The sequence below is a fragment of the Nothoprocta perdicaria genome, unplaced genomic scaffold (assembly GCF_003342845.1).
Source record: "Nothoprocta perdicaria isolate Ctin4 unplaced genomic scaffold, notPer1 scaffold_22, whole genome shotgun sequence".
NCBI classification, from domain to species: Eukaryota; Metazoa; Chordata; class Aves; order Tinamiformes; family Tinamidae; genus Nothoprocta; species Nothoprocta perdicaria.
The window spans coordinates 6,317,227-6,327,736 of record NW_020455415.1 but is presented as its reverse complement, the minus strand read 5'-3'; the positions used below and the strand labels follow the sequence as shown (position 1 = coordinate 6,327,736).

The 10,510-nt window shown below is 42.2% G+C and overlaps 1 protein-coding gene across 1 annotated transcript in view; it reads left to right on the top strand.

The window, feature by feature from the left end:
* Positions 1 to 1,010: 1,010 nt before the first annotated feature.
* ZDHHC15 (zinc finger DHHC-type containing 15) overlaps positions 1,011 to 10,510 on the top strand; it is a 27,848-nt gene continuing 18,348 nt past the window's right edge. Inside the window, exons 1-2 of the mRNA XM_026039051.1 lie at positions 1,011 to 1,082; positions 1,940 to 2,053. Coding sequence (XP_025894836.1) covers positions 1,011 to 1,082; positions 1,940 to 2,053 — 186 coding nt within the window. The remainder of the gene's footprint in view (positions 1,083 to 1,939; positions 2,054 to 10,510) is intronic.

Here is a 10,510-nt window from a genome sequence, read left to right as displayed (position 1 = left end):
GTGATACTACTTTTCATTTCTAAATATCATTATGTTAGGGGTGAGCAAGTTGTGGCAYCAGAAGGGGGTATCCCCCCCTTATTTCCTGTGAATTTCAGAGAAAAAAAAAATCTTGCTGTGGAGTGAAAAATTCGCTTTAATACAGTTATAATAATTGAATTAAAGCGGTTTTCAGTAGCAATATAACCTGCCAGTTTTGACTTGGCAAGAAATATACACCCTATATGACAAAATATGCTTATGCTTATGCCAAAGGCATTCATGTATGATGCAAATTGAGTTACCTGTTGTGGTTTCAGTTTGCAATTTAAGTACAGAAACACTTATGCTTTTCTGTTTTTCAGCATTATTTCAAGCAAATTTTCTTCCACTAAGCACTCTGGATTTCTGCTTGATCACCTGCTAACTGAGATTTTCATGAGCTTGAGTCATTTAATTTATTACATAAAGTGAAGTGAGCTAGAAAGACTCATGAAGAAGGAACACTGTCATTTACCTCAGCCTGTCTTCGCTTTCTGCCTTGCTCCTTGTCTCACTCCTTCGTCTCACTCACACAATCATTGATGAGGAGTAGAAATGTTAYCACCTCGCAGAAAATTGCTCATTCCTTATCACGTTTATACTGGATTGGAGTCTTGCAGGGTACTTAAATGGAATAATGCATCATTTTAAGATGATGCACAAGTAAAAGCGAGGCCTAGGTAAAAGCAGCTGGCCTGAGCTGTGCAAATTCTCCTCTCCTCGAAGCCCACGGATTCCCCTGCTCCAGGGCCGTGCAGCCAAAGCCCCACGTGCGCAGGTGTGGATCTCCTCAAGCCTCGTCCTGCTGTGGCTCTGCTTTGACAGAGTTCCCCTAGAAGCACAGGAACTTTACTCTCATAAATGAAGAAAGATAAAGATTTTAAATATTTTTTTTTTGCTTTTAGTGATGTATCTTTTGATTTTCTTGTCTATCAGGCAGGAAGATGAAATAACCAGCAGAAGCAGATCCCTACTGCGTCCCCAGGGTGATGCGGGCTCTGGGCAGCAAGGAGGCAGGCGAAGTGCTGGGATTCTCCATGCCCACAAGCCCGATGGAAATGGTAAGGGAATCRCACGAGCCCATTTCTCAAAGGTCCCTCCTTTCAAGTGTCTGTTTCTCATAAAGCCATGGAGATAACTTCATAGCTTGTCCCTTTGGTGGCCACTCACCTCATCTGCTCAGCTCACTATGGTTTGAAAAGCCAAATCCTTTCATATTCACAAGTGGGAGCATCACTCCCTGTCACCTGCCCCGGGATTTTGACTCGAGCCATTTGGAGACAAAAAAATGTTGCAAAGAGCAGCTCGGGTTGAACACTGTCATCACTGCGAGTTTTGGGGGGTCACTGACGGACAAATTTCCTAGACCAAGCAGATGAATAGGCAGGGGTTGATCTTTAGGAGCTCTGTGTATCATTTGTCTTGCCGYGAGGCACACGGGGAGGGCAGCCCTTCCCAGGGAGCGCGCGGGCGAAGCTCGACATATGCTTTGTATATTCTCCATGTGTGTTCAGGCACCTCCCGTGCTGCATAGGTCCTTTTAAAAACAAATCTGGAGCAATAACAATAACAGGCTGAGTGATAACAAGAGGCAGGGGGGCGAGAGGGGGACGAGAGTTACAAAAATAAAGATCATGTGGATTGTTTTCTTTGTGTCATGTACAGGGCTGGGGATTTCTCTGGTTTTCTTTTTCTTTGAATGCTTTTGTCATTGCTTTACTTTGGCAAGAGAAGAGGGAGAGGCCTTGGGGACTGCAGGCTCGCTGCTGGGGGAGAGGAGCGGGGAGGCCAAGGAGGGGGTGTTTGCTGGGGGAACATTCCCTGTTCCTACCTGAGAAACCCCTGATGGGGAGCTAGTGGAAATGCAATGGGGGGATTAATAGCGCTTTTTTATAGCCTTTCAACCTCTCTTTTACAGGGGGGCAGCTGTAAAACATTGCCTTCAAACTGGAGACCTTCTCGGGAGTGTGAACCTGGCTTCGCACCACCACCTTCGCCCAGTGACCATGAGGAGGTCCCCACCCAAGCACATGTTTGTGCCTGTGTTTTCATTTGCCCTGGTTGCAGAAAGAGCCCTTTGGGAGACATCAGTGCCCAAGCTGGTTTAAAAGAGCCACAARTTGAATGGAGTCCCAGAAAGAGTCACTGGATCTCTTTGGCCCACAATAGTGGGCAAAAAGATGTAGGATGGAAATCTCTTCCATTCTTCAGCTTGAACTGTTTCCCCATGAGCAGCTGCACTCAGCAGGTGAGTGTCCTCCCCTAGTCCTCACTGTGTTTCACAGCAGCCCTAGGATGAGGTTTTCAGTCGCAGAAGCAGCAGGCTGCACCATCCGTGGTGTAGCAGTCGTCTGAAATTAGCTCTGGCCAAAGTTCTTCTTTCACAACCCCCTAAATAGCTTTCTTATGGATCATGAGATGAATGTGCACCAAGTGAGGCAACTGAGTTTATAATATCTTCAGGATAAGGTGAACACTTTCTAACAGATCATGACATTATCAAAGTGCTATTTGAAATTAGCTCCATATGCTGTAGCGGCACTGCAAGATTTCACCCAGAATTTCGTTTTCAAATGTTTTTCATTTGAGTTCACTGAGGGTAAATTGGAAACACTTGGGTATATCCCACTTACGAATCTGTTAAGACCCATTTAATGTTAACATATGTGGATGTGTGGAGAGAGAAAGAGGCAGGAGGGGAGAGCTGTAGGATGAGGTGAGCAGGAATAACTCTATCTACTGGTGTCTTTTGAAAACCCCAACGTTGTGTATAGTATTGCTAATAGCAGTCTTTGTGTGAATGGGCTGTGTGTCCTGCTAGAAATGTAGGAAGAAATGGGCTTTAGTGGCACTACTCTTGTCTTCCTTTGTCTTACTTGCATAAGGTTTCCTAAAATACTTTTGTTGGACTTGTGATGATAAATCCAAACTAATGGGTCACCTTGGAAAAGCCCATGAAGAAAAAAAATGCCATTTTCTCCCTGATAATTGAGTTCTGCATTTACATCTATCTGTAATAGTTGATCATGGGCAGAAGCATTAAGTGTTACATGTGTAATAGGACTCCTTAATAGGACCGTTCTAGTCCTATTAAACATCCTCAGCCTCAGTGGTGCTGATAGTATTTTTGTGGGTTAACCGCATTCTCCATAATAGCATTTTTTTCATCAAGCTGTGTGAAGCAGGTTTCCTTTGCTCAGCAAGGTATCATTCTCATAAGGGGAAAATGTAGAAGAGCCTTATCAAGGGCGCGATCTCGCTGGTGCAGGGAAGCACCAGGAGATGGTATGCAACAGCTAGTGCTGTTCCAACAACCCGTCAAACTGGCAGAAATAAGGACGTCAAGGGACTTGATTGCATAGCTGAGCCATGGCGAGGAGGATATGGTTTTCATTTTGCAAATGCTATTCATCTGAAGTCTCGAATGCTCAGGCCCACAGCATGAGTGTTTTGGAGTTTTGCATCAGAACCTGGAGTTAAGAAACACACGTGTACACCTTTACATCTGGTGCTTTTATGAATCATTTTGAGGAACTGTTACTAAGCAGCAGCTATATCGTGGCTCTTTTTTATAAAGAGGAAGGGCTGTGCTGCTCATTTTGTTTCCAAAGAATTCATTTGTTTTGCGTTCCCAGAAGGTACTTTTATTCTCCCAGAAAGGTCAAGCAGAAACATTGATGTAAGTCCTGTTTATGGCGATTTTGTTAGATTTCCAACAATTGCAATGGAACATATTTATAACAAGTATGTTTCTCTCTAGGGTGATACCATTAGTCAAAATATGCTTTCTCGTATTTCCGCTACATAAACACAAATATCTTTYAAGATTCAAACTTACTGTTCTTGAGGATTCCCACAGCCACATCTCATTAGAGGTTCAGATAACCGTGGTTCCAATATGGGATGAGAGGTTTTGTTCGGAGAAATAGYTTCAACCAACCTAGAAGGTTGAAAAACAGGATAGCATCCTATGTGCGGGCTAGGCTCTTGTCCCGAACGAGATAACAACCACAGTGAGTCTGGTACTTTAAACACACAACTTCTATTCAACATAATAAGGATGCAGGCAGGTCTGTGTTTGGTGCTTAGATGCTTTTGATATTCTGACATTTCTGTAGTGTTTTAGAATCTGACAAACGGTATTTATATTAAAGGGGCTAATATATCTGACAGCCTTGATGCAACGTAGCCCCTGACTCTGCCTATAGTCCCCCTATTCCTAAGTATGCTGCTATCCTAGCAGAAATGTGAAGAGGCAGAACCTTTCACTCATAAGACCTGCAGAAAACAAATCAAACAGCGTTACTCTGAAAGCAGTAAACCAAAAGTTTAAGGAGTAGAGCTATGGTGCAAAGCAGTTAGATGTACTCGGTTTCATTTCATCTTTCATCCATTAGCTTTGGTTGAAATAATGAGACAGTTAATCTAAAGAGTGCCTGTGCTAAGAGACAGATACTAACTGAGCTGAAAGGATTTTTTTTAGATCTCTGGCTCATAATCAACTGAGCATGAACTAATGATGGAAAGAAAAGCAAGAGGCGCTTAGGCTCATGTGCAGCCTCAGTAGGATTTGTCTGCMGTAGGATTCCTCCTGCTACAATGGGAATGAATTGCTTGAAGTACAGACCTGATTTTAGGGCGCACCAGCAAATTCATTGATGATTTCTGGCAGTTATGTTGTTGGCTGATCTATGCGTCCTAGGATCTAAGAGAGCTGAAACAGAATTTCAGGAAGAAGTTCCAAGGAATAGTGTTAAGGGCGTTGTTATGTATCACTATGTTAAAAACACCAACTACAATTTCGCAGGAAAAAAAAAATTGGCAAAATCCTGCCTACTTTAGTCTGCCAATATTTATGAGTACTCTTGAGGCTCATCGGCATTACAAGAGGAGAGTGAACCCAGTGATTATGTTACGTTCTGAAAAAAATTGGGCCAAAACTTGTTTTTCACACAGCATTTCAAGAAAATTATTTTGTTTTTCCCACAGACTGTAATGGAGGATTGATGATAAATTGCATTTTTCTCAGGGTCATCAGCTATAATTCACAACATGCCCTACACTGCGAGTGCTCAGAACCTAGGCTAGTTGAAGCTCCTATGGAAAGAGGGCAAACGGCCTTGGACCGTCAAGGGCCAGCTGAGCCGGCTGCGGTCRCTGCACTCGTGCTCTCTGTATTGAAGACCAAAGGTGACACTCATAGGACCTTTCCAAGAATGCCCCAGTTTTATAGGGAATTTATTTATCTAGAAATCTGASAGTAGGAAGAGAACATTCATTGGTGACATTACTTTCTACTGAGCTGCAACAAGACTCAGTTGTATCTCAGCAGAATTTTGGGAATCAGCTTTAGTGCAAGCAGGTTTCACCATATTTTGAGGTAGAAAGTAAGTTTAGGAATATATCTTGGCGGATAATGTTGTCTTCTGGTTGCTTTATGTCTTATCAGATATAGCTCTAGCTTTTCCACATCCAAGTCTCCATTAGAAATGAAGGTGAAAAAACCTACACAGGAATTGGAGGCAAAATGATAATGAGGAAAGTGGAGGTTATTTTTGAAGTGTAATGAAATGAAAATTACTCACTTTAAAATTAATATAAAATAAAATTAATACAAAGTAAAACAGTGAGGGAAAGAAAAAAAGAAAGGCAAAGAGCAATGAAGGTAATTGAAGGAACCTGGCAAAGGCAGGTGGGAAGACCTTTCTCCAGATGGTTATCATGAGATGATAACTCCTCACATGCATGACAATTATGATGGAATATGTCTGTCATTGCTGAGTTGGTTGAATTATCCTGAAAAGAAAAAAAAAAAATGAACAGTAGGGAAAAACTTGTGACTGACTTTTGAAAAGATATCAAAGTAATAAATAATTACAGTATGGATAAATAACARCTGAGAATGGGGGGAAATCTTCTAAAAGTAATTAAAGTTGTGCTCTAGGGAGCRGAAAAAATAGGATTAGTATATAGGATGAGAAAAAGATCTGAAGAGTAAAAACTGAAATTTGCTCCTTTYGAGTTTTTAATTAAGGTGATAAATGCTTCATCACTGAGGCCTGTAGAATTCATTGATGAACAGTTTTTATGTCACCACATTTGCAAGCTACACCTGAACTACTTACTAGGTGTTTAGGGTCTCCTGTGTGTCTGCAATACATGGTTGCTTTCTATGTTTATGCAGCTCATAGATGAACTAGGAACAAAAACATGGATTAGAGCAATGAGTATTCAGCAGCCATATCACTTTTTCTGATAAATGATCTGATAGATACCTACATAAATGCTTGTGGTCTTTTCATACATTTTCTGAGTMAAGAGCTATATGTGACTTATACGACAGTACCAAAAAATTGTTCCTAGGAGCTGAAGGAGTTCCTAGCTGAACTGCCTGTCTTGGGTATGTAGTTTAAAAGAGGCATTAGATGTTTCTTTTTTCCCCAAAAAGAACAAATAATTCTGGTATCCTAGCAACAGATACATAGCTGATTACAAATATCAGGCTTCCTATCATGGCTATTATGAAATTCATGCTAGAAATCCAATTTAATTATTTCTGTCTTCAAAATAATTTCCAGACTGACATGGATTTGGAAGAAACATGGGATGCAAATGCAACTGAGGTGCCCTCCAGGAGCTGGGTGTACGGCAGTGGAAAAGAGTGCAAAAAAAAAAAAAGTCTCAGATCAGTAATAATGGTACTGATTTTAAAAAGCTACCTACAAGTGAAGCTCATTTTTCTTGCAAGGCCTCTCTTGACAGTTTGGCAGGGAGACAGCAGTATATTTGAGAAGACCATAAAGCACTGGCATTAGTGATGTATGTGAATGCCAGGGAAGATGTGAAGTTATCTYGGAGAGCAGATTACTCAGGAGCGCTCTCTCTGCACAAGTGCAAAACCTGACAAATCTTTTGGTAGGTGTTTTACTCCCAGAGACAGATTATTAATTACTRCTGTGAATCTTTCCACATGATCCATGAAAATGGATCCAGTATGTGATCCATGAAAGATCTTTCCATGGAATATCAACATGAATACCATTCCTGTGGATCAGCTAGGATGCTGCTTTTCACTTATACTTGAGTTTGATATCTGAGGTTAGCCATGTTGCATGTAATGCCAGGATCATTGCATTTGCAGGTCAGATTTAACTCTGCATTTTGCCTCTGCCCTATGTGTATAGGTGAAGTACTGYATGCTCTATGCACTGCATACTCATGTCTATACCTTCAACAGAAACTAAAAGCACATTCATGCTCTTCTCCCCCTTTCCTTGAGATTTGTCCTCCCTGAACTGCCTCCAGGCTAAAACTAGTAATTGGAAATTTGCATCCATATTATCTGTTGTGTTCCCCATCCATATGCACAGTCTCCCAGAGCCCAGGGCAAAGATGCCGTTATGCTCAGTCACTAGCAAACCAGGTGCACTTGAGGGATCTAACAGAATGTTAATAAAAGGTCTGATGAAGAACAAAAAATAAACAAACCTGCTATTGCACCTGTAAAAATTGCTGCGATCAGGAAATTAAAAAATTACACGTTGCATATGCTGCCTGCCTACACCCAGCATGGCTCCTCGGCTCTGAAATCACGTCCACCAGGTCCATGCAGATTTTATCAGGTGAGKTTACAAAAATGCTGTGTTCTTCCATGTATCACTGAACTGACTACATACCTGACAGATTTTTCTACTTTAAAATGAACCCCCAAAGAATCACATAAATGTATGTATCTGCTGCTTGACAGATGCCATTGAATTTTGTTGAAAGTGTAAAAGGTTTGCAGAAGCTTCATCGTGCTCAGATGCCTCAAAGCTCTAAACTRCTTTAAAAGAAACACAAATAATTTGGGGGTTATAAGTCTGTTTTCCTTGTTTCAAAATTCAGTAGTATGAAGAGGAAAAACAGACAAAACRAGGAAAAATCACAGCAGACAGTTGCTGTAGAAAAAGGAAACTGTATCCTGCTGCAGTGCTCACATAAGAACTGGATCAACATAAGAATCCAGGACAAAAAGGTCATCCATCCATCAGAGATTTGATGACGCTCTTCCCAAGGCATGCAGAGGGATTTCTGTCTGCATGTCTGAGCATGGAACTGGCCTCAAACGTGGAGGGTTGCTAGTCAGGGTCGATAAAGTCTGACAGCACAATGCATTATAAAAGATCATCTAATTCTTTCTCATTTGAAGCCTTCAGAATATCTTCACTGTTTGCAGCAGGGTGCTAAATAGATGAAGCCATTTAGCTTTGGAAATACCCCTACTTTGTTTTAGGAACTGAGCCTTAGCTGATTTAAGCCACTGAAAAGCAATGTTTTCTCTCATTTGCACTCCCCCTGTGAAATTTTGTGTCCCAAAACTATTAATCCACCTTTTGAAGACTGAGGTTTGAATAATGCCAAGGAAGCAACAGCACATTCAGCACTTGGGACTTGTTCTTCCTCTGGAACTCAGAGTCTATCACTAGCTTCTCATGCCATCCCGCCACTACTTGTCCTACCACGTAGGACAAGGCGTCCTGATTCAGATACAGAGATTGGAGACCTTGCAGAACCCCCTGCTTGGATGCAGCATGTTTCTCTCCCGACCTGCTTTGTTCCTCTAAAGGTGCTATGTAAGCAAGGTCCCCCCTTCCTCTTTGCAACAGCAAAAGGCCCATCCCTTAGACAAGGAATCTTATTGTATTGCCAACTAATGCAGCTAGTCGTGTGTCAAATAGGAAACGTCTAGGATAAAAGTTCAGGGTTCTAGTTCAGGGTTCACTTGATAATTGTGTATGACAGGAAAGGAAGGATGGGGAAGCAAGAGTTACTGTAGCTATATAGAATGAAAATTGTTTATATGTTTTGTCTTTAAAGGGTGTGGAACAATATTTATAAGCTGTTATTTAAAAGATGTTATTCGGGGTACAAAATGAAGCGCACAGGAAATGTCATTTGTGTGACTCTTTAGCTAAGTGCATAGCATGGGTGCATTGGATCAGATTTTCAACAACTCTGGAATACACAGAATAATCTTGGAGAAATTGAAAACAGTCCTGGGGGAGGTAATTCAGAAACCTTTTGGACTAGACTATAATGGCAACACAAAACAAGATTAGGACTTTTCCGCCCCACTGATATATCTCTATGCAGATACTACCACTGTGACTTGTGTAGGTCAAGGTCCTGTCTCCCTGGAGAACCACCAGTTACTGAACTGGATGGATTTTGATACTGGATATTATTATACGGACTCTAGCACCCTCTAATGGTCTAATGCACTTGTTCGCTGTCTGTTGCTTTTATCATTTCCTATAAACTAGACGACTGCATTTGTAGWAGCATGAGACAAGCGTTGCTGCATAGGATCGCTTTACGCAGGCACAAGAAGCTCATGTAGTAGTTAGAAAATTCTCTACAGCCTRTGTCTGGAGCAACTCTCTCTTTATTTGTCTAATTTGCTGTTTTTTGGGTTTTTTTTTTTCTTCTGAAAAAGCTTCACCTAATGATTCTGTAGGGGCTGAGATGCAGCCTTTGTCATCGCATGACCAATGCTTTGGATAGATTTAGTGTGTGCTTTAAGGTTTATCTAGTTACCACTAGCTCTGTATGTGTGCTAAGGAGGATTGCTGCATTTTCCCAGAATAAATGACAAAATGGGCAAGCTCTGAGCCCTTCTGCAGATCACTAGGGAAGGTGAGCAGGCCTTTGGTTCTCTGTTAAGGTCACAGATTCTTGCACATCTGTGTAAGTGATAAGCAAATGATTACAATATTAGAATATAGTTTCAAAATGCCTGCTGCAGTTTGTGCACGGTTTYGTGTTAAAGATTGGAAATATAAACTGCATTTTCCAAACGTGACATTTTAAAAGACTTTTTTAAAGGACAATATATTTAAATATTTTCTACTACATGCAACTTTGCGGAGCTTTTGGACAGCGCTTGGGTGAAATGGACACGTGTCCTTCAGACGACTTCTACAGTAGGTAGGTAACTTGTTGTAAGTGCAGTAGTAGGTAACATGTTGTAAGTACAATAGCAGGTAACTTTTTTGTAAGAATTGGCACCGGCTTCCTGGTGTGGCGGGGCTGTTGATGGCAATGAGAGCAGCATCTTGGCTGCTATCAGCCGTAGCCCTTCCAGCTGTTCGCAGGGCTCGTTGGCTTCTTTGCTTACACAGTTGTGCGTGACACCTATTAGGGGAGAACCGTTCAGGTCAGAATCACAGGGCCATAGACAGATATTGTGGCGAGGTCTCGAGGTTATTTTGCGCTGAAAAGCAGCGCTTGGCCGTCTCGCCCTTCGCTGAGCTCGTGTGCGTGTGACCGAGTCTCCCGGGGCTCCCCGTGAAACAGAAGGGTTTGAACGGCAGCCATGTGGGGAGCACGGTGAAACCGGCGGCCGGACAAAAGAAAAAACGAACAGAGGGGGTCCCGGTCGCGGTGCCGAGCCGGTGCCGTTGGGGCCCGGGCCGCGGTGACGGGGCGGTGGCGCCGCCGGGGGGCG